This window comes from Apis cerana, linkage group LG5 (genome assembly GCF_029169275.1).
Source record: "Apis cerana isolate GH-2021 linkage group LG5, AcerK_1.0, whole genome shotgun sequence".
Lineage (NCBI taxonomy): Eukaryota > Metazoa > Arthropoda > Insecta > Hymenoptera > Apidae > Apis > Apis cerana.
Window position 1 is genome coordinate 13,340,879 of NC_083856.1, and position 25,104 is coordinate 13,365,982.

The 25,104-nt window shown below is 34.3% G+C and overlaps 2 protein-coding genes and 1 long non-coding RNA gene across 6 annotated transcripts in view; 1 reads left to right on the forward strand and 2 right to left on the reverse strand.

Annotated features, from left to right (window-relative positions):
* LOC107998259 (diuretic hormone class 2) overlaps positions 1-24,639 on the forward strand; it is a 40,978-nt gene extending 16,339 nt beyond the window's left edge. The window contains exons 1-4 of one of the 2 annotated variants that reach the window (XM_017057454.3): positions 20,351-20,505; positions 22,874-22,979; positions 23,467-23,571; positions 23,694-24,639. In XM_017057454.3, the coding sequence (XP_016912943.1) occupies positions 22,894-22,979; positions 23,467-23,571; positions 23,694-23,826 (324 nt within the window). In that variant the 5' untranslated portion in view covers positions 20,351-20,505; positions 22,874-22,893 and the 3' untranslated portion in view covers positions 23,827-24,639. Of the gene's footprint in view, positions 1-20,350; positions 20,506-22,873; positions 22,980-23,466; positions 23,572-23,693 lie in introns of those variants that run through there. The other variant, XM_028666959.2, reaches the window with a different exon arrangement.
* LOC107999089 (anaphase-promoting complex subunit cdh1) lies at positions 1,591-15,664 on the reverse strand. 3 transcript variants are annotated; one of them, XM_062075546.1, is made up of 3 exons: positions 15,373-15,664; positions 14,602-14,696; positions 1,591-6,161 (listed from the first exon to the last, which is right to left on the reverse strand). In XM_062075546.1, the coding sequence occupies exon 3, from the start codon at positions 6,123-6,125 to the stop codon at positions 4,464-4,466; it is 1,662 nt and encodes a 553-aa protein (XP_061931530.1). In that variant the 5' UTR covers positions 6,126-6,161; positions 14,602-14,696; positions 15,373-15,664; the 3' UTR covers positions 1,591-4,463. The 3 variants fall into 3 exon arrangements, with proteins under 3 accessions (XP_061931530.1, XP_061931531.1, XP_061931529.1); XM_062075547.1 differs by having other exon boundaries at positions 15,344-15,658; XM_062075545.1 differs by lacking the exons at positions 14,602-14,696; positions 15,373-15,664 and adding exons at positions 8,130-8,477; positions 8,924-10,054.
* On the reverse strand, positions 22,350-25,004 carry LOC133666150 (uncharacterized). Its single transcript, XR_009829875.1, has 2 exons — positions 24,848-25,004; positions 22,350-24,711 (listed from the first exon to the last, which is right to left on the reverse strand). It is a non-coding gene; the product is annotated as an uncharacterized LOC133666150 (long non-coding RNA).
* Positions 25,005-25,104: the final 100 nt, after the last annotated feature.

A 25,104-nucleotide genomic window follows, 5' to 3' on the forward strand; every position in this document is an offset into this window, starting at 1 on the left:
CACGAACGGGGATCGTTGTTCGCGAGAGGAAATGCCGAGTCGCGTTCGACTCAACCGCGAGATTCGAACTCGGAGACCTTGGACCAACCATTGACCTCGATAGCTATACTCTACCTCGCCGGTATGCAGCCACCAGCATCCTCCTCCTCCACCTCCTCCCCACTCGTCTTTCGTCCTTTCGTTTCTTTCCCTCGTTCGATCCCCGTACGTACAATTCGCGATTCGACCATCATTTCGTACGAACGTAACGACCGTTCCTTCGTATCTTCGTCGGCCGATCCCCTTACGCGCAAACTGACCCGCGTAACGTTTACACGCGCAACCTTGTAATATCCGCGAGATCCATGCGCGAGGAAACGGGACCTACTTGATTTCAAGTCGAATCGCCGTTTTACCAACGTTCGCGGGGGTATTTGGGGGGGAAGGTGGCGAGCGAGAAAGAGAACAAAAATTTTTTCAATATTTTTGCATTATTTTAATGAGGAGAAAAACGAATGATTAGGGCAAAAAGAGAAAATTCGAATTAATTTCTTTATATCGCAAATCTGTATCTTTGGCTCGATATCGTTCCACAGCATGGCGTAGAATTTGTCGATTTTACGTGGAAATATTTTGCCGCGATTCTTCCCCCAATTACCTCGACGATTTGTATAGGAATAATTTGGAATAATTGGAACGCTTCGTTTTCGTTCTTCGTATCAAGAGCAATTACGATCTTTTCTCTTTTCCTCTCAAATACGATATATACATATATATGTATATATGGTAACGATGAACGCAAAAACCGATAGATAACGTTTGCCGACATCGCAGCGTCGTAAGCACGATTCGGCCAATGCAAACAACGGAATACGGATATTGGCACGCTTGTCCGCGTATACGAATGAATGCAACAACGCCACTACAGACCTTGAACGTTTATTTTACCACTTGGAACTCGGTCCGGACGATACACGCGCGTACACATACTCTCTTTCTCTCTCCCTCTCCCCCTCCTCGTTCCGTACATGCGCAGGGATCGAAAGAAAGGAGACAGAGAGAGGGAAAGAGATTAGCTGCGCATTTTGCCTCGATCCTTCGCTACACTCGTTAAATACACGAGTTCGCTTCAAAAATATCGGGAGACCGGAATTAAATACGCACGCGCTAATTTGGTTTGCGATGATCGAGAAAAAATATATATCGCGTATACGAATACCCGATAACGAATCGAGTCGAAGTAGCGGAGAATACCAATGCAAATATCGCGATCGTGCAACGATGTTGTTATATTACGGATGTGTTCGATCGCGAAAGAAACGACTCGGCATTTACGTACGGGGAACACGGAAAAATAATTATACGGCGTCGTTGGCCAACTATAATTGAATTCTACGCGCATCTTCGTCCCACTCCGTGTTGAAACGCGTCTCGATTCCGTATGCGCGAGGTGCGTGCTTGCCCTCGCTGGATAAGACTCGCATCTGGTGCGAGAAAAACGCGAGGATGAAACGGAATGATTTTTTATTCCACGAGCAATGACAATAATAATAATAATAATAATAACAATAGGTAACGAGAGGTGTAATGCGAAGAGAATATACGTATCGCTTTGTTTTTTAAATATTTTTTTTAATAAGTTCGATAAAAAAATTATATAAATGGGATACTTAATAACAAGGTGATAAGTATTATAAACAAAGGGCTAGATACAAATGTACAAGTTAGTCGTTATACTAATTCCATTATCGTATCGTATAATAAAAACTTAAGCCTATGAGATATAAAACTTGACCAGTTGACGATTCTCGTTTTACTAAACGCTTCTGGAACGCTGTTGAATTTCCTTTCTCGCCGTGTATCTGGTAAAAGATACGCGTTCCTCGTTCTTTGCACTCGGAAATCGACTCGAAAATTTATTTATTATGGATATAAAAGAAAAGAAAAGGAGAGGGAGGGGAGAGGGAGAGAGAGAGAAACGGGGGAGTTTCGTACGATCAAGTAATATAATTCGAAATAAAATAAACATCGCAAAAGAGATTATAAAAAAAAAAGCAACGAAACGATAAAACGATTTTACCGAGTAATTACGCGCAAATGAAGAAGGGGAAGGGGAGGGGGAGAAAACAATGGAGCAAACTCATTTATCATTCATGAATTTTTCAAAGTTATTATCAACGTTGGCATTACCCGCATTGTATCGTACCTCTTTCCTTTTTTTTTTTATTTTTTTTTTTCTCTCCTCAATTCGAAAAAAGGAATCGGTATAAATTTTCACATGCAACACATATCGCACTACACACGTATATGTTTTCGTCCAAAAATAATTAATGGCCACGTTTCTTCGTTGGCAATTTCTATCGAAGATTTGCTTCGCGTCATTCACGACGCGATATTTACTCGACGAAAGTAACAATCGGCGGCGATCGCAACAACGACGATCGATCATCGATGGATCACCGTTCAAAAAAAAAAAAAAAGTAAAAAAAGAGACGCGGTTAGTCAGAGGGAGAAAATTGGTCGGGTATTGCTTTCCGGATCGTTCGTGTCGTCGTTGCTCGCCGCATCGCCAATTAATCCATTCTTTTCCCATCATTTACACGTCTGCAGAACAATCATACATAATATTGCACTTTGGTGTGTTCTCGTTTATTTTTACAATAGCTATTGGCATAAATTACAAACACGTACGGTGAATTACTTTTTCACGTTTCTATTTCCTTTTCGTTTCTTCCTTTTTTTTTTCCCCCTCATCGATGTAACAAGATTCGCTCTCGCCTTTTTTTCTTCTTTTTTTTTTCTTTTCGGTGAAAAAGTCGTTCAACGTGGTCATCGTCGTTCGAGTGTACGTTGTTACTCATTGTCGGCATTACGATATACGGGAAAACGTATTACTCTTCGATGGAAAAGAAAAAAAAAAAAATCGATTCGATCCGATCGAATTCATCGCGCATTTCACACTTGCGCGCATTCGTACGTATATATATATATTTATACGTATACTTTGCAAAAAGAATCTTATCTTCACGCAACGCAATGACACGACACGACACGAATACCGAATCTAATCGAATTAAAGCAAACCGTCGACAACGCAGCGACTATGCAACTATTTTCCCTTTTTTCTCTCCTCTTTTTATTATCGTTGACACTCGACCCATTTCCCATATAGGGGACACTCTCGAAAACTGATCGATCATCGGATATATCTTTAGATAAAAAAATATTTTTCACAGCCTATCGAATCATCGGAGAAAAAGAGAGAGAGAGAAAGAGAGAGGAGAGGAGAGGAGAGAAGGCACGATGCGAGTGAACGGGATTAAAAATACAGCGAATCTAGAGTAGGAAATGGGTAATATAACTTTGGCCCTTGATATCTTACGTACGTTTTATCCTATAACGACGGATCTGCACGAAAAAAAAAAAAACTTATTCTCGATCGCGTTCAGCGATATTTATAAACATATCCGTGTTCGTATTTTGCCATGACGTCTCGCGATATCTCGACGAATACGCGCGAACTTAGAACCAAGAAAAAACGTGTGGTCGATATTACGGAAATTGATATCTTCGATCGAAGAATCTAAGAGAACGAAACGAGCTGTCGTTAACGTTGTTCTTTTGGCAGTTGGTTACTTTTTTTTTTTGTTTTCAACTTAAAACGTTGCTGAGCAAATCGGGATAATATCGATAAGAAAAAGTACAGTATCTGTGTGTACGATCGAATCCGGCAGTGAACAGTGTCGTGAAGTTTTCCGGTAAATCGGAAAGGTTAGAAAATCGATGAAAATATATATAAAAAAAAAAAAAAAAAAGAAAAGAAAAGCTAGCATCGAGAGAAGAATCGTGATCGATAAAATTAATCGCGTGGATTGATGATTAAGTTAAAAAAAAAAAAAATAAAAAAAACTAGTACCATTGTTGCTAAAGATAAAAAGAAAAAAAAATATGAGATCAAACGTTTGACGCGGTATCGAGGAGGATTCTCACGTTGGAAGGGAGGAGAGAGCAAACGAGAAAACGTTCGTTTTTTTTCTTTCTACGCTCTCGTTTCTCATTACCAAATGACGGCGATCATTAATGTGCGTCCAATTCCCTGTTTTCTTTCCTTTTTTTTTTTCCTCTCCTTCGTCAAAGATGCGAAAAAGGACGAGTTCTCGATGACCTCTTCCCACCTTTTGTGTATAATAATGCCGTTAAAATAAAATAAAAAAAAAATATATATATATATATAAAAAAAAGAGAAAGATCTTATATCTAATATACTACACGAAAAATGTACAAAAAGACCTGCTGTCATGTTGCGTATTTTCGTATTTTCAAGATTGTCGTGAAAATCGTCGTTTAGACTTAACGGATAGAATTTGGGACAGAGAAGAAGAAGATGCGAAGAAAATCGATGATCCGGATTTATAGAATAGTATACGCGAAATAGCAAATGGTATTTGAATATTTCGCACCGAGTAGATCGAAATTGGACGTTTTCAAAAGGTAACCCAGTCGGAACCTACGCCAATGGTGGACAACATGTCCGTGACATCCGGTGTACAGGAAAACTCAAAGTGCGATCCGCTGCTCGAGCTAGCAGTTTCGAACGTGTCCAGGTCCGTGGTTATCGTTTCCATATCTAGATCGATCTTGAAATCGGATGGTTGTATCTGCAACAGATCCGTCAACGAATAAAGATCGGCCAAACTCGGATTATTGCTCGATTCCTCGAGTTTGACGACCGTTGCGGCAATGGTCGTATCCCCGATTATATTGTTAGGAGCATCGATGATGGTCGCAGCAGTGTTGGTATCGTCGTTCGTGCCAGCCGAACCGATAACGACGGCGTTCGAATGTTTCGTCGATGATGTCCGCCCTCGTTGCCCCGTTCCCGCCGCGTCGCTCCTGTTCCTATCCGTATTCGTCGTCACGGTCGTCGACAAATCCGCTTCCATTTCAATTTCCGTCCCCTCGCCGTTCAATTCCATCTTCATCTTTCCATCTATCGTCTCGATCGTCGTCCTTCCCGTGCTCGTGGTCGTGGTGGTCGTCCCGGTGCTCGTCGCCGCTCCCACGATGTTCGACGTTGCCGAATCTTCTTTCATCAGAAAGTTCGATCGACATTCCAGATGATGGTTGTGGTTGTTGTGGTTGTGGTGATGGTGGTGATGGTGGTTGTGGTCGTGGCGGTGGCGATGATCGTCCTCACCGCTATGATTTTCATTTTGATTATGATTATGATTATTATGATGATGATGATGGTGATGATGATGGTGATGGTGATTGTTGTGACGGGGTGTTCGCACGCGTAAACTTTTGTCCGAAAGTAGATCCATGTCTTCGACGGAAGCGGCGAAGGTAACGGGACCGACCGAGGATAGCAATCGATCCTTCGGCTCGAACGTGCTTTCGTAATCCATCTCGAAACTGGGCTCCCGCTTCATTTTGGTAGACGCAGCTCTGATCGTGGCGCGGCGATCCGTGCTGTCGTTGCCCATTAGCCTGCCGACGGTCGACCCGCCGCCACATTCCAACAAATTATCCTCGTAAAAGCTCGCGGATTCCGGCGAATCCGGTGTAACGCAAGATGGACTGCTCGGTATTTTCGCGGTGACGATCGGTGGACTAGGCGTGTAATCGAGAGGAGGTCTCTTATCCAACGCCAATCTAACCTTTAAACGCGATACAGGTTTGCTACCGACCGAGTGAGCTTGCAACCTTTTCACCGCTATTCCTCCGCCCACGGTGTTCCCTGCGCCGCTCGTTTCGGAATTGTTGTTGTTGTTGTTGTTGTTGCTATCGTGATTCCGCGCGTGATTCTTACTCGACATCGAACCACCTCCTCCTCCTCCTCCGCCCAGCGATGACAAACCCGATTTCCTCAGCTTCTTACCTCCCCCCCCTTCTTTCGCTTTCTGCCCTATACACGTTGCCGATTTCGAAGTTTTTTTCCTCGGTCTATATTTGTAATCCGGATATTCCACCATGTGCAATTGCCTCAGCCGTTCCGCTTCTTCGATGAACGGTCTTCTTTCCGCTTCGTCCAACGTTTTCCAACGTCTTCCGAGCCGTTTACTGATCTCCGCGTTATGCATATCCGGCTGAATCTCGCATATTTTTCTACGTTCGATCTGTGACCAAACCATAAACGCGTTCATCGGCCTCTTTATGTGATTAGGATTGTTCTTTTTCGTCTGAAACAGAAAAGGAGAAACAGATTGAAAGATGAAAAGGAAACTCCCCCTGCATCTACATTTACGTTTATCCATGTACAATTTCTCGCAAATTTTCTCCTATAGATAAACGATACGCATCTTAAAATCAGTGTGGAAATACTTAAAATTAAAAAATGCGTTTAAACTATCGGATTAGACCCGTGTAGCTGACCTCGTCACAGCATGGATAATAACGTCGTCGATTAGTTAATTGGACAATTTACGATCACGGTTGTATCTCTACGGACAAACTAAAAGTAAACGTTATTATACGTGAACGCGCTCAAACTCGCGCATGCGCTCATAATCATTCGCGTAACAGCATCGCGAGCGTCACCTAACCTTTCGTTAAAATACGAGAAATGATCCATGTATGATCGAAAACTAGGAACACGTAGCGTGCAATCTCTGTTCATTGGAATTCTAGATATCATCGATTACTCGGTACGCGTTAGAGTGGAAATCGAAAGGCTATAATCTAGGTTACGAAGGTGGAAGAACACAGCTGCTTAATACATAGCGATCATACGGTATACGAACGCATGCTCGCTTGCAACGGGAGAATCTATCGTGTACGTACGTTCTTCTACTTTGCTTTCAAGCTTGCTTACAAGCTATAATTGAAGTATAATTGATCCGCGAACAGTTTTTCTTGCAGTGAAAAATTTATAAAAAATTGTATATCTCCTCTACTTTTTAATTTAACGATCAATCATCCATCATCGTTTTGTTCTATATCGTTCTCGATATATAACGTGTATAACTATGTATATGCCGTATAGTATACGCACAATTGTGTAACACAAATCTAAAAATAAAAAATTAATTGGAAAAATAAAGTTAAAACGATCGAGAAAAAAAAATGCGATATTGTAATTTATATTCGTGTATAAATGAATCGAACGATGATCGAACATCCGAAACTTTGTACGCGCGTGTGTATACGTGTGTTTAAAATACAATTTATATGTAGATATCACTACTAAATATCCGATAACCATGAAATTTGTCGAGGAAAAAAAAAAAATCCGTGTAACTTTACTTACGATAATTTCGACAGATACGCATAAAAACATATTTAATTCACGCAACTGAATTGATTTAGTTGTTCGTTCCATGCCTCATCTGCGTATATACGACGACCATTATCGCTGTCGTACACTTATGTTTTTATATTGTCGAATAAAATTGATCAATTTCCGACGATATGTGATAATATGCGAGATTTTTTTTGCATTTTTTTTAAAAAAAGCTTCTTCGCTCGTTTAATCCGAAATTTTTCGTTCAAATTATCGATTCGTTTCGCACGCACGAATGATCTTTGGAATGATTTCTTGATTTCAAAGAAACAAAATTTCATCCCACAAATGTTACAAAATGTAATTCGAAGTGAAAATTGAAGTGAAATCGAAAAGAAACGGTAACGTAACAGGATTGTAGCCAGACAGAAATGAGAATAAAAAAAATTTTATCGAAGAAGTTATGAAGAGAGAGAGAGAGAGAAATCTTGGAGAAATTTGATAAAAATCGTTATGAAGAATGTAAACAAAATTCAAATTCAATGCAGGAAAGAATAATGAACGGTGGACAAAAATAATCTATCCTTCCGTTGGACGGTGTTTTGTCGCTACAAAAATAAACAGACACGTACGTCGTGTTTCTTCTCGTAAAAATTTTTAACTGAAATAACGCGTTAAATCTAAACTACACGCATACACACGCGCACACACGCGCGCGCGCACACACACATATCGTATCTTTCAATTTTTTCCTTTAAAAAAAAAAAAAAAGAAACTTAACTTTTGTTTAATCCGTGAAAACAAATAATATGCATTATATCGCTTTTGATAACATACGCGTATAAAAAGTACGTAGTATCATCTCGTTCGAGATAATCGATAAAAACGAATCGTTAATTCGCAATGTTTTAAAATTAAAATTACATACTTGCGTGGCATCCGAATACGGTGTCGCCGAATTTTTATCCACAAGCAATGATCCAAACATAGGAATCCCGGAACTAGAGGGACTATCTTGTTGTTGCGGCACCATTTTGCGGGCCGAGAATTACAACAAATTTCTTCTTATCACTTCACTTTTAATTTGTGATCGCGACGATACACTGCACTCGAAAAAAATTGCAAATTCGACCCGTAAAGAGGAAGCAACGATTCGATGTTAAGAATATCTTGAAGAAATCTTTCCTTTCTCATACGACTATGTCTATGTATTCGATATTTCACTCGAGCAGTCTTTTTTTTTTTTCTTTTTCTCTCGTCTTCTCTTGTTTCCCTTCTACGACAGTATCTGTCGTTATTATTATTGCTTATTTCGATTGCCAATATATAATTATCACCATCACCATCACTACAATCACTATGTCACGTTTACTTGGACGAACAAAACAAAGATAATTTTTCGAGGATGGCAGTTACGATTAATGATGGAACGTGCGATAAAATAACAATGAGAAGAGGGTACACGGTCAAGATGTATCGACGATAGACAAGATAGATAGATGGCAATATGCGAGAAGTTTATTATCACGCAACACTATCTGTCAGAGTTGCAAGCGCGTAATTATTTTTCGTTATTCGCACGCACGACAATGATACGCGGTGCGATGCGACACGGGGACAATGTGGACGCAGCGTAAAGAAAAACAAAAGAACGATTGTTTTTCAACGTACACGCACTTTACACAAAAAGCACTACAAAGATAAGTGAACGAACAAATATACTTAAAAACTGTCCCCACACGTCCTCGATTGCTCGTTTATGCGTATAATATTCGTGCGTATATAAGATTTTCAATATCCAGTGGCTGCTCGTCGATCACGAGATGACATTATCGACCGAAACGACGTCGTAACGACGCTCGCCCGACGAGCGCTCATTCGCAACTAACTCGCCCTCGCGTCAGTCTTCTACCTCTATACTACTACGCTCAGCTGAGACGCGGGTACCACCTACCCCCACTAACCGTGTAAACACGCTGCCTTTCCAGCCAGTCGCGATGCAGCCGTTCTTTTCTCCCTCTTTAACCCTGAAAGCCTGTGTACGTTGCTCCCTTTTCTTTTTCCTCTTTCTCCGTTTCCCATCTCCATCCCTCCCTTTCCACCTATTTACGTATATACTTCTCCACTTGAAAGCTTTAAACTCTTCCACTTAAGCATTCGCGTACATCCGTACATATCGATGCATGTGTCAGTGTATTCGCGCTTGTTTACGTACTCGTACGACTCGTAGCTTCCCAAACTCTGGCAAATCAACCTATCATCGCCTATTTATTTATCAACCTTCTTCTGGATTTTCAACGATCAATTTTTCATTCCATTTTTCGATCGTCATTTCTTATTTTTACTTTCATAATTTTTTCTTTTCTTTTTTTTTTTTTGTTTTCTTCCAAATCTCGCGTATCGTTCCGATCATTCGTCGACCTATCTGTTTTTCCATGAATTTTATCGCGATTATAATTCGTCTGCATTCAGATGACCGATTAATTTTAATCACGATCGTTTATCGTATCGTTAAACCTTTGTTGTTTACGTTGGATAAAAAATGATCACGACACAATACACCGAATTAAATCGAGTTGAATCGCGAGAAAAGATAATACGAGATAAATCGATTGGAATAAATAGAAAATAAGTAGGTATCAACGTTGCAATCTTCACGATGCACCGGCTCGTTTGCCAGGATCATGGCGAAATCATCGTTGATCCCATCCTTTCTCGTCAAGGATCGGAGACGGAGAAAATGAAATGGAATCGGAGAATCGCGGCAGCACGACGACTAACACGATTTGTGTGCGCACGCGATCGGTGGGAGCGGCTGTCGCCACTTAACCGGATGCTAGCCACAGCAACGGAATACTAAACACGATTTTCCTCCGTCTACTCGATGCGCATTTAGAAAAATACGAGTAAACGCTGTGACGAAATATTGCCTATAATTATGGCAAAATATCAAGATCGATACGTATGATGATCAGCTGAAGAATGATCGAATAAGCGTTCGGTTTTCCTTCTTATTCGCATTATACGTGGATTATATATATATATAGGGATAGAATATGGATGGACGCGATTGCGTTCTCGTTCGAGATGTTCCCAGAAAGAGAACAAGAGGACAAGGAGATTTAAAAGAGAAAAGTAAGTGCTTACAATTAACGTTCGCCTACACGAGCATGAACTGTGTCTTGCGAAACTTACATGCTCTCGCACTCTCCGCATCTACACATCTATCGCGTGGAACACCCGCGCTCTGCATTTCACCCGTCTGAGTCACCGTATCACGCGATAAATTGCGCAATTCTACAGTTCGCTATGCTTCTCGAGGAAGTGAAATTGCGATTAAGGGTATAAACCACATCTATGCGAGATTTTTTTTTTTCACACTCTCGATACACGCAGTGTATACGTACTAGAATACGCAGCGTTTTCGAACTTTGGTGAGAACCCTACGAAAAACGATCCATCCTTCAAGGTTTCCAATGACAAAGGTGTTCGCCTAACCTATACATCTACGCATAGACGTGCATATACGTACGAATTTATACACACCCGAAATGGTTTCAAAATACCGAAGGTACTACAGTATCTACACGTATTCCGTTCCATAATTCCGGCGAAAGCACGATTGGCATTCAACATTTTGCTCGAAGGAAGCGGCGATTGGATTTCGTTCGAACGAAACCACCTGTTTTCCATTTCGTTTCGACAGTTCATCGTTCGATAGATAGAAAGCTATCCATCTTTTCCCTTTGAAATACTCGAGCCTCGTCCTCGTCCGTATCGTAGCGTACAGTTATCCTTGGACCACGATGCGACTCGCTCGACTCGACTCGCTCTACCTGGAAACGAATATCGGTCCAGCTGTTCAGCTGTCCAGCAGCTGTTCCTGCCTTCTTCACCTGCCCACCTTGTATACACGCGTATCAACGTGTATGCGTTTACCAGTTCGATGTTTAATTCGAAACGTATTCGAGATTCGAGATTCGAGATGCGAAACTTGCGCCTCTCTTCTTTATATCTATATACGTATTGTAGGTTATACGGAATGAACGCGGAAGGGGTGTCGCTTACCGCTACACCCCGCATCACTTACATTCTCTCTCTCTTTCTCTCTTTCGCTTGGAACAATGAGAGAGAGAGAAAGAGAGAGAGAGAGACGATAATTTAATAGCATAGCCACGTATCCGGTTCTTTTCACCGCGATCATATATTCTCTTCCTTTCGACACACACATCTAACTTTATACGCATACGTGTATAAATATCATAAAATCGTTATTAATCATTCTCAAAAAACACAAAGTTTCAACGAATTCAATGAGGTAAATACAATGTGGAAAAAACGGATCGTTTCGTTTCGTTAACTGAAGTAAATGGCCCCAGATAATATCGAACGAATAGGTAATTACGCGTATAAGTTGAAATGGAATAGGTAGAGAAATTGTATCCAAGTGTCCAACTAACCTATCATCAGAAATAATATCGGTATAGAAGAGAGTTAGATTCGATTTCTTGCACCTGTCCTTCGTTATCATGCGCTGGTTATCGTTTTTTTTTTTTACTTTTTTCGTTCTTGAAAAATTGATCGGCCAAAGGATAAAAATATATATATCTTATCAAGAGGAATTTTCTCGGGACGAGCAATTACACGATGAACTTTACCGAATGGAAAGTCCATTTTATTGGTTTATTCGCCCGAAAGATCAAGAAGGAACAGGTGTGAAGGAACGATATTACACCTGCGCGAATAACCGTACATCGGTTCTACTGTCGCAACAATATGCCTTGCTTCTTGACGAATGCTTCTCCGATGCACCTTTCAATCGAGCACGCTACTTATTCATTCGCGTTGTTTACAACGAGAGAGAGAAAAAAGTGATAACACATCTATCTTTGAAAAATATTCCATCCAAATTTCTCGTCAATCGATCCCGTAACATGATCGCGGATATTTCGCCGATGTGCTCTTCAGTAATATTTTTCGATGATGCGATTCGATATCGATACATTTACTTGTGAGAGAATGTAAGCTTAACCACGTATACGGCTGCGGGTACCCGGATGGATAAAATTCAGCCTCTTTTTTTCCCAAACGATCAAAGCATTTACACGTATATCTTTTCACCTATATACGTTTTAAATATACACGTGTACGTGTATCTTTTATGTTCCACTAATTTTCACTTTGGTCTTTTGCAATGAAAAAGAATTTTCAACCGTTGATCACATATCATCGAAGATCAGTTACAAATTTAAATGCGATTCTATTAGACAAATCACGTATATCGATAACTTTCCATTTTAAATTTATTTTTCAAGTACTCGCACGAAAATTATATTGAGAACATTTAAAGAAAAATAATTTGAAACTTATAGGAAGAGCAAGTATAGACAAGAAAAATAAATAAATAATACGGTAAGTAGAAGAAATGAAAATATGAGAATCAACGCCATCTCTCAGAGTGATGCAAATGAAACAAATATAATAAGGATAGTAAATAACGGAAAAAGACTAGTTAGAGTAAGAATTGGAAATCAGCGCCATCTTCTGAACGTGAAAAAATATCTCTAAAAGTACTTGAAAGATGGCGCTAATCCTAAATTCCTATTCTATCTTATCCTACTTTTAAAAAAATGGCACTGATGGCAAATTCTTAGCTTACCTATCATTCTCCGTTATTCGTTCCCTATCTATTTTTTATTTGCAAATATATTGAAGACGATTATATTTTTATCTTTCTATGTCTTTTTCTTATTATAATCCCTTTTTTGTCCGTACTTCATCTATAAAAATTAATATATTCGATAGATAGTTTCGATCTATCCGATTAATTTAAACTTTATCGTTTTTTTTTTTTTTTTATAAATCATCGATCTGCATTGAATAAATTTATTAATAATTTATTAACAAATTATTTACAATTTATCAGTAATATACATTTTAACTTATGAATAATTCAACTCAGATTTACGATTCCATATGTACGTATAATATATAAAAATATATATCAAAGAAATTATTTTTAAATAATTTCGTATAGTCAATTTTAATAATTTTTGTGACTAAATCGAATGTAATTTAAATTCATCTAAATTTTAAAAAATATATAATACATAAAAATACATTTTGATTTTTTGCATAATCATGAAATTATGAAACATGGGACATAAATTAATGTAAATGTATTCTGTATCTTATTTGTATAAAAAAAGACTATTCATATGCATACATGTGTAAAATATTCTATCTTCTATAACGAAACAATAGATGGAACAATCCAGATAAGAAACAGAATAAACGTTATATTTTATGAGACTTTATGTCATAGCCAATCTTGAAAAAAATTAAAATGTTTCTTATGGTATCTAACATGATAACTGGTATTGTAATCTAAGTGCATATATTAAAATTAAATCATTCGAAATAAAAATCTATTTATATATCTTATAATTTTTAGAATTAAAAATTCATTAAAAATATTTGATATAAAATATTATATTCATCACTTTTCTATTTTTTCTACTTTTCTTTTTTTCTTTTATTTCTTATAAAATATATAATTCCATCACTGATATTAATCATTAATTAATGATTCAATTATACATTCCATATTAAATAATAATGAATTCTTAGCTCCATTTAGAGAATTTTGTTCGAAAACTATGACTCTCCCGGCTACTCTTTATGCAAAAATAATTATTTATTTTCAAATAAATCCTTCTTTTTTTTTTTGTACGTTTGCAATCAAAATTTAATTTTTTTCTTACCTTTTCAATGAATGATCGGTTTACTCTTTTGAAAAAAAGCTTACTGATTCTATTCTGTATCGAAAACGAATATTTATTCATATTCGGCGAACAAACACTGATTCTAATTTCTAATTGATAATAATTATTGTAATTAATTAAATTTACTCAGATTTATTATTAAATTTCATTAAATTTATTATTTATTATTATTTGTTATTTATTATTCCGTTTAAAAAACAAAAAATACTATTAAGAAACAAACATTGATTCTACATTGCGATTACATTGCGCGTGGTCACAATACCGGTCACAAACTAGTAGAATGAATAGAAAACATGCGTCCATATTTTCTTTCTTTTTTCTAAAGGAAAAAAATTTATTAAGAAGAATTAAAATACTACTACTGTTATTTTTAAAACAAGTATGTTGTAGATGTTTAATAATTAAAATTAATATCATTTAATTATCTAGTATTAGAAATATTTGAATATTTTTATATTGTATAAAAAAATATCCAAAAAACATTGCATCTCAATATGATTTTATTACCATCTTGATATTTTCAATATTGAATATAATAATTATATAAAAATTACATAAAATTATATAGATATTATATAGAAATTCAGTAAAAAGAAAAATAAAAATACTTACTTTTTCTTTTTATATAGAAATTTAAGCTTTATTTCTCTTTCGTAAAACATATTGAAAATTCCTTTTTCGGACTTAATCAGCAATCAGTTATTTATCTGCGCAAGAAAAAAACCAAATTTTTAACATAATATATGATTGTAAAATTAAAATAAAATAACTTAACTCAAATTTTATTTTAGAAACTTGCGATGTGAGTAAAAAAATATGATTAAAAGGATAAAAAAAAGAATAAATTATTTTTCAAAGAATTATTAATTATAATTATATTCAATAAATAATTGAATAAACAAAATATAGTTTAAAAAGAAATATAGAAAATTAAAAACTAATATAAAACGTAAGAAATAATTGTGTAAATAATAAATGGACATTTTATGCGTTTAACCATAATTTCGACTTTTAGTAAGTAAAATAATACATGTAGCTATTTCGATGTATCAAATTACAAATTGGAAAGAAGGAGAGAATGTTCGACACAAAATACGAGCGCGAATCGTCAATTTCCCGGAAAGACTATTATAAAAAACGTTGGAAAGTAAAACCAAAACAAATATAGAAATAATAACACTCGAGTTGAAAAACATAAGGATGATGCATTTAGAAAGAAATATGTATACATGAGAATGTATATGAGAATGATGAAATATGTGAAATATGTATAAATTGATTGTATTGATCTAATTATTATATACATCCATTTTTGTGCGCATAAAAAAGAACAAAGGAAATTTATAATAACTACCTTTTTATTAAAATAGATAAAAAACTTACTACTATTTGCATATAGTCATCGTATTGTTTCTTAATTGTGCAAAAATTATTACACTTTTAAAGTTATCCTGTCTTCGAAACTCCAATTGATCTATATTAAGATCATGATTATTACATTTAAAATCATGATTACACAAACGATAATGATTAAACAAACTTGTAATTATACAAAACTTAATAATCTATAATTAAATTTAATAATCGCAATGCAATACTTTATACAAATATAAATTTTATGTAATTATGCACCTTTAACAATGGAACACAACCTATCACTACGATTTTCAACTGTAGACTGAATAATATGCGCAATATAATGCGCATTGATTCATTTCTCCACGGTAGATTTTAGCTGTTTTCTGATTGGTTGAAATAATACGGTTTATTCATTTTATCCGCGCGAAAATTGAAGTATAATAATTATACTCCAGTTCAAATATTAAAATTATATTTCAATTTTAGATTTTATATATATCGAAATCTCACAAAAACACTTAGATAATATAATAAGAATAATAAGAATTATTATAATTCATTTAACATAAAATGTAATTAAATTAAAAGATATTGGAATACGATGATGAAAGGACGTAAATCAAATCGTAAACTAAAAAACAGGCCGAAAAATAAATAAAAAAATTTCTATTAAAATTATATGAAATAGAATAGATCTTTATAAATGTATCTTTTATGTTAGTCACAATTTATTATTTTTATATTATATACATAAATTATTTTATATAAATTATTTATATATAAATTATATTATATATAAATTATATTATATATAAATTATTTTAAAAAATCTCATCATATTATAATAAAAATTAAAATTTAAGTCTAGTTCAAAATAAAAGAAAATGAAAAAATGAGAACAAGAAGACAAACGAGAATCAAAGAAAAAAAATAAAAAAAACTTTCTCATTATTTAAATTATAATTACAATTATACTATTAAAAATTTACATTATATATAAAAGTGAAATAGTTTTGAGAGTTTCCAAAAGAGTACTCCACTTACACTCGTCACATGACAAATTTGATATTTGTTTAGTACGTTACAAGTTGCGTAACAAACAATTTTATTTTTTAAAACTCTGAAATAAAATTTATAAAAATATATTTTCTACATTTGCTTTTTTTTTTAAGAAAAAGATAACAGCAGTTACGAAATATGTATATAATGTTTCGTAAAAACAGATAAGGATAAAAATAAAAAATGCAATCTGTATTATTAAAAATATAATCAATCATTTCTATTTTTTAAAAAAATAATTATTAGTTACTTAATAAGAAGTTATATTGATTGAAATATAATACAAATAAATTATTAAATGATTAATCAATATAAAAATACGAGATCGATCAGAGTAAAAATTACTTTTGATGAAAATTGTTCGCAAGAACAAAAGTTAATCTGTCCAAGGAAAAATAGTATTTTTTTCAACAGTCGATAACTTAAATTTTCTCTAGTTAAATACAGTCGATTAAACAGAATACAAATATTAACTTTTCTTAAAAAATTTCCCCATACAACCTGTTTCGAAACGAATCAATGCAAAAATCATACGATTTCTTTTTCATATCCCTTTCTTTTCCTTCTTTTTCGTTATACCATTCAAATTTTCAATTTTCGCGTTTGTAAATCAACCGTCAAATATAACAGTTCTAGTGCAAATAATGGGAGTATACGCGATCGTGTGGAAAATAAAATAAACGAACAAATATAGGCGATCGAGTAAATTCACGAACAAGAATATCTGTGTGAATCATTCTATTATTATATAAGCGTAAAATTCTATTAAGCGGGAAAGAAATTTTAACTTTTTTACTTTTAAGTTCCAGTGAATCACTTTCTAACGAAACATTAATTCTCATCATCGGGGCGGATAACGGATAACCGATAATGTATAATCGATTTTCCTTCGAGCGGAATAGACCAAGTTGAAATTCCGTTAAAGCTTTTCGAGGCGAAAGTATCGTAATTTTTAAAAGATGCTGGGATCGTCGAGTGCATAAAAGGATGCACATTGTTCGTTATATGTAGACTCCTTCACATCGGGTGGCATTGATACTTCGCTTCATGGAATCGAAACGATATTTTCGTCAGCGAAGCTGCGTATTTTCTCGATCATGCGCATTTTTTATGAATTTGTCTCGTTACATAGGCGCGTCTGCAACTCGATTTTCCTTCTTTCCTCTTTCTTTCCTTTTAATCGTTTACACGCACTCGATCGAGTACAAAAACGATAAATTCTAATTACAACGAGACGGTGACGCAACGGTGATACAACACTGATAGATTATCACGAATATTATTACGCAATACGTTAACACGTGAGAAATAGCAGGTCTCTCGAGAAAGAAACTTGTAATATGCGATATGCGTAGCGTAGATCGGGGATCACGTTTAGGACTAGCAAGTACGACCAATTGATCGACCAACGCTCATTTCCCAGTAACTCTCGTAACTTTGCTCTCGACACAGTTTAGATATCTTGGAAAATCATTAAATCGACTCTTCGTTCCCTGGAGAGGAAAGGATAAGAGAGAGAGAAAAAGACAGAAGCTATCATTTTAGGATACGGGATGTAATCGAAACGAACCAATCTTAACAAATAAACGTAACTAAACTCGTTCTATTTCAGTGGAAACGGAACGGAGAGAGAAAGAGAGAGAGAGAGAGAGAGGAAAACAAGGGAAAAGGACCAATAAAAATTCTTACGCTCGTAGTTGCAGCAGCCTACGACGAGCTTTCCCTTATCTCGGCGAACACGTTTACGTATACATATAATTTTCAAGGCGTCAAATTGTCTCCATCTTGAACAATTGTTCGAAACCAGAGAACGCGTGGTGTATCGAGCGATAATAAAATAATAATCGATAACTCGAATGAACAATTTTTTTCATTATATCCCACTTTAAAATCAATATCTATGAAAATAAGTTTAAATAAACCCAGACGTTTGAATAAATCGAGTAAGCACACTGGCTATGCCGGATTAATTTCCAGTTTATGTCTCGACAAATATCTCGTAAAACCGAGAGAGTTATTTCATTTTAACGTCTAACGATATCGATTTCTTCCATGCTTCGATTCGTATCTGTAAGAATGTGGAAATTGTATGGCGAATTATATTCGAATAAAAAAAAAAGAAAGAAAGAAGGAAAAAAGCGATCGTTAAGGTTTAGGGATTAACGCGAAAGAAAGGAAAGAAGAGGAAAAATTAATAATTTTTTTTCCTTTCTTTTTTTTCTTTCTTTCTTTCCCTCCCTTTCCCTCCCTTTCCCTCCTTCCCTCCCTTTAATCCTTTTCGATTGATTAAATATCAAATAGATCAAAGTATTATAAAAAAAACAAGGATAATGATTTTATAGCAAAAATTTGAATCTTTTTTGGCTTCGGTTTAATTTTATCGCGACGTTCGATTCCTTTCCTTCCTTCCTCTCTCAACTAACGATTTTTATCGTGTTACTGAACTAATACATCGATAATCGATAAATCGATGTATTTCAGAAAAAGAAAAAACGATACAACGTTCAAATCGATTTACACAATCGGAAACGATTAAAAGGCTACTTTCGCGAACGAACAGAATTTTTCTTTTCTCTTTCTATGCTATGTTCTTCTTCTTCTTCTTTTTCTTTTTTGATATTTCTCACTCCCTTCCGTTATTCATTTCCACAACTCCCTGTTCATCTTTTCGTTCACATTATTTTTCTAAATAATAAAGAATTTTCAAAATTTCAAAAATTGCCCGAGATCGAACGATCGTCCCGCTTTTTCGAGATGTAAAATACGCACAATCGGTCTTATTATTCTTATTTCCCTCAGCTGTTCTATAACGATCATATTTGTTGCACGAGCAAGCACCGTCGTCCCAGGGACCATTATTGAAATGGCCTATCGGCCTATGATTTACATACTGACCAACTATAGCGCAGACGGCGCCCTAAGAAAGGGATAAAGTTATAAGCGTCGCAATAAACGGTAATAAGATTCTCGAATTCTCGTAAATAAGTAAATTGTAGGAAATGAAAAGAGAAAAACGGACAAAATCAGTTTGCGATCTTAACTCGAGATTACGGTTCATAGAAAACGATCTATTATTGGTTCTTGATTAATTTGATCGAAACATTCTCTCTAAAAAAATCAAGATATTTTCGATAACAATACGTATTATATATTGTAATGAAGGCCGTTGATCGAAAATTATGGAAAAATTTCTTCCATGATTTATTTTTTTTCATTCATACTTATGGATAGGAATATTTAGTCGAATCGATCGAAAGAAATTTAGATCCGATGCGATTAATTTTTCTCGTCTAAACGACTTATGTTATGCAAAAATTATGTATTTATATATTTTTTATACGATATAAAAATTAATATTTTTCAATGAACGTAACTGAGTTATAGTCCGTCTACATTTAAGAAATTGTTGTATCGATGGATCGAATACGTGACTAGCGACCAACGAAATAGTATTTTCTCCCACGAATTTGATCGTCCTCCCTTTATCTTTATTTATACATCCTTTACATTTGATTTACTTAATACTTTAAACGCATTTTCTCGAAACTGGAGAATTCGTAAATAATCGATTCACGCGATCATTGCTTAGCGATGATAAATCATCGGCGAGGCGAATTCTCTCTATTTATCTTTTAATCGGGGAAGGAAATTAGCTGAAACGGGAAATGACAAAAAATCGAGGAAAGAAGAGGGAGAAGAAAAACGAAAGAAAAATGGATGAAATGTTGTGGTGAATCAACGCGTCGCGACAGCGGAATGTGGCAGAGGGTGCGCGCGTTAGCGTTACGCTCGTTGGTGGTTATCGAAACGATATACGAGAATCGAGGGTAGAAAGCTCGGATGGGGTAGAACACGGAACCGTTTCATTGGTCGAGAATCTTTACAAGTATCACGGGGTGGGGATGGAAATAGAGATGGGAATGGGGATGAAACAAGTGGCGCAAAGCCGCGCGGGCTTATATAAACCGTCAACCAAGAAATTCGTATTCACAGAGCAGAGCTCTTCGCCCTCGAAGAAACAACCGTGTCTTAAGGAACAACTTTACTGGCATTCGTTACACTCCGCGTTATATCCAAGGGAGTATCGTTAATCGTAAGGTAAGCGGCCTTTCTTCTTCTTTCGTTCTTTCCTTCTTTCAAAAGTGATATACGTTTGCGTGTTAACACGAGGAGAAATACGCGAATCCGTTGTGTTATTTTTCTACGATCTCGTTTGATATCCCTTATGATAATATCGATTGATATCGATACACACATTGTATAAATTTACTATATATTATAAATAAAAAGATATAAGAATTTTATTCTAATGATTAATGATTAAATAACAATGAATTTAAATCATTAGGAAGGTTAGGATTTTTCCCTTTCTCTCTCGATATAAAGTATTTATTACAAAGAAATTATTAAATTATTAAATACTCTAAACGAAATCGAATATTATATCGATATTTTCTTTTCTTTTGTTCAATCAAATCTTTTCTTTTTTTTCTATCTTTCACTCTTCTTCCTCTCCTTTTTTCTTTTTTTCCTCCCCCTCATACATTAGCAAATACATTCGTTTATTTCGAATCGAAGTCGAAATTATCTATAAAAAAAAAAAAATGTTATAATTAGTGATTGGTGATTATTTCATTGATTCAGTTTTTACGTTAATTAAACGGAATTCTCTTTATTCTAATGTAACGTTGGAATATATACTAAGAAATATTCAACTTCTCATAATAAATTCTTTCGATATTCGGATGAAAATAATTCGCAGCACGTCCCTTACATTTGTTTCGCGACGCAACGTCAATTAAACGTACGTACGTCGACAGGTAATTGGGTTTGTTGTTGCATTTTCTTTCGACATCGCAAAATTCTTCTTGTAAATGTATCTTTCTTGTCCGTAAGAAAAGAATTATTAATCACGTTGAAGAAGAAAAATTTTCAGAATACAAATGCGATTGTCGGTAAACTGGTATAATAAATTTTTTTATCGTTCTCAATTACCACTTGCAATTCCTAAATCATGATCGAACCGATAAAGGAATCAGAATCGATAAAGGAAACGATGCAACGCGCAGCTGTTCTTCAATTTCTTGAATTTTCATGCTCGATCGAACCGCGATTCACCTTGTTGCGAATATAGTGCTGCTTAGTCATCGGATGGAAAGCGGAAAACGGAAAACGGAAAACGGAAAACGGAAAACGGGAAACGAAAAATAGAAAACGAGATACGGAATATGGAATACGAAGAACGTGATACGGAGAACGGGAAACGGAATCACAAAGTAAGAAAAACAAAAAAAACAAAAGACAAAAGATTAGTGACTATTATATAAACTAGCAATTAATTCGAAATCAATCTTTTATCTATACGATGTAATAATATTTCGTTTATTTTTTTCGATAATTTTTTCGATACATGTTCTTTTACTTCTCTTCATAGCATCTTTTTTCCTGACAAATAGGTACATTTAACCACTTATTTCTCATTTTCTTCCTCTCTTCTCTTTCTTTTCTTTTGTTTTCTTTTTTTTTTTTTTTTTTGAAACAGCATCAGATAGATCTTTCGTAATTCTTTCAAAAATTTACACATTTTCAATTTTCATGATATATAAATATATCCAAATATATTGAATCGTTCTTAACGAATGTAAGTACACGCGTGAAAACGTATCGTCAACATCAATTATCGGAAGCGCTGAATCCAATTATCCCGTGTTACGGCCATTCGGCACGCTCAAAGCGACTCGTGATTGCCTTCCAATAAAATACTAATTGAACGAACATCGATACTATCAGAAATGGAAAGGAGTCGTTATAATCTGAGACGTGTATTACCAACTTCCAGATGTTAATTTCCATAAAGATCAAATTTCCTTATGTACGTATAAGTTTTGAATACGTTGTAATCAACGTGCCACAAAGATAGAAATAAAAAAAAGGAGAAGATCTTATGTTTCACAAATGAAATATTTTATTATATTACAATTGTATACGATTTATATATTTACTCGCATATACAGTATCGCATTGTAACATTCGTTGCGAATCGAAACAATACAACGGAGGAATCTACTCGAAAAGTTGGCCACGATCGGTCTTTCCTTCCTAGATTGTCGGTTGAATAGTTTGTTAGTAGCTTTAGCCACTGAATGCATCCACTTTTCTTTTGAGATAGTGTGAAAAAAGAAAAGTGGTATAAACATTGCTATTGCCTTTTTTTTTCCTTTTTTTCAACTTTCGTTCCTTTTTCATTCCTTTTTTCTATTTTATACTTTTTTTTTTCTTTGTATCAATGCGTTAAAAATTTCAAATAAAATTATAAGATATTAAATTTTTTATCGAATTAATAATATATATATGTTTATTTCGATCGAGTTCATACTATGTTAAATGTATGCAGAATAAAATGAATTTTAAAATGAATTAATAAATGATCAATTTTAAAATGAAATCATATTACTTTGAATTCCAGATTTAAAAGAATCATCGAGGATGCAGCAAGGAATCATATCGTTCTATGTACTATTAATGGTTGTGGGTCTTTTTGTATCGTCCAATCTTTCGACGAATGCTGCACCGTAAGTCTTTTCCGATCTCGATCGATTCTTTCGATTTTTTTTTAATAAACCCGATCAACTGTTCGATGTTTATAATATTTTTTCCAAAATATACGATGAAATTCCAAGATAATATATTATGAAAAATATATAAATATATACATAAAAACACGAATCAGTTTTATTGTGCATATTATATTGCAAAGAAATCGAGAAAAAATATATACGTACAAAGTGAACGGAAGATCCATCTGGCAATGTCAGAAATTTAACCTAGTTCCATTTAATGAGACATCGTTTAATGAGAGAAAACGATTCCAGTGTATCTAAAATTAAAGAGACGAGAATGTTGTTGTTATATCTTTCCATTCTATTATGGTATTATGTATACGTAGCTTGATAAATGAAGAAGAAGTTATAAATTTGATAGTTGAAACGACGTTAAGTAACGAGATTTTCACGAATATGCTCTCGTTTAAAAGGGATTATTCATTTTCATTTCATATAGTCAACAAGGATACTGGAGTCAATTTGATGAAGAAGATCCGGAAGCATTGATGGAAATTATTACTCGACTTGGTCACACTATGATACGCAATCCAGAGCTTGAAAAGTAAATGTAACATAAGTATTATTAAATTGATACATATCACGTTCTTCTAATTAACTTAATCATTAAAAATATCTATTATCCGTTTTACAAATTTCTCCGTTGACCGCAGTTCCTTTTTACAGTAACAAACGAGGATTGGATCTTGGTTTGAGTCGTGGATTCAGCGGATCACAAGCTGCAAAACATTTAATGGGACTAGCCGCGGCAAATTATGCCGGAGGCCCCGGTCGTCGACGTCGTTCTGAACAAGCTTAGATTAAAACACATTGATTTGATCGATTGATCGCGATTTCGATTATCTCGAATTTTAACATCATAGATGTTTACTTATGCATTCGTTCGTAAAAATTTTTTTTTTATTCAAAATCTATTACAAAATATCTAACAATTTTAGCTACTTTATCTTTTGATTAATATTATAATTTGATTAAATTTACATTTATTTTAAATTAATTTTCTATTTCTATTTTATATATTTTCCAATTCGCATATTTTTGAATTTATATTTTGATAGTAAAATAATGAATTAAATTCTAGTCATCGTTCTAGTTATTAAAATAACTTCATTCGTACATAATTATCAGAATTCACGAAAACATATATAGATAAAATTGTATTAAATTATATTATTAAACGTTATACAAGAAATTATGATCGATCGAATATCCTGTAATCGAAATTAATGTAAAAATCTGTTATTTTTCGATCATGCTTCTCATAGATTCAACGAAGCAATGTTTCCTTTGCGCAAGAATATTTTCAACGATTCAATTTCAATGCACAATTCTAATCGAGATGATGCAAATTCTATTTAAAATGAATGAAATTATAGGAATATTTCTTCGTTAACAAATTAATATTAACCATATATTACTATAGCTATAAAACTTAATACTCATAATACATCGTACTTTAATGTATCATAAGTATATGACTGATTATTATTTATTTCTTGAATTAGTTATATATTTTATATATATTATGTTTTCGAACGAATGCTGTTGAATCCAACAGTCAACGTATCAATACGTATGTAAAATTAATGAAAATAAATCCAATGTACCTTTCTTTTCTGCATTATTTTTATTATTTATTATTTTTTCCCTCTTTTGCTCTTTAAATTTGCAAATACATAAATACCTAATCATAAATTATTTTTTTCATTATTATAATATTTAGATTAACTAATATACAAGAATTTTTTATCGATAGCAACTAATTGCTATATTATCATTGATTATTAACACTGATATAATATATCCAAGTAAATACTCACATATATATCCAAATAAATAACCATCAAGTAGCCAAAATCATTATTGTTATTCATTTATAATATATATATATGTATATATATATATATTGTAAAAAGATATTTATATAGAAATTATCATAATAATTGAATAATATAAATTCTTAAAACAATTTTGTCACGTTGCTCGATCTTATACCTTTATTGTATTTTATACTACGCAACTTACTATACTTTGTGACAACACACTCCCCACCATTACGATGTGCATATGAGCGCAC

Coding starts and splice junctions, on each gene's coding strand:
- LOC107999089 (XM_062075545.1), bottom strand. CDS start 8,234: ATGGTGCCGCAACAACAAGATAGTCCCTCTAGTTCCGGGATTCCTATG. Junction 6,162..8,129: donor CGTATTCGGATGCCACGCAA/GTATGTAATTTT, acceptor TTTCTGTTTCAG/ACGAAAAAGAACAATCCTAA.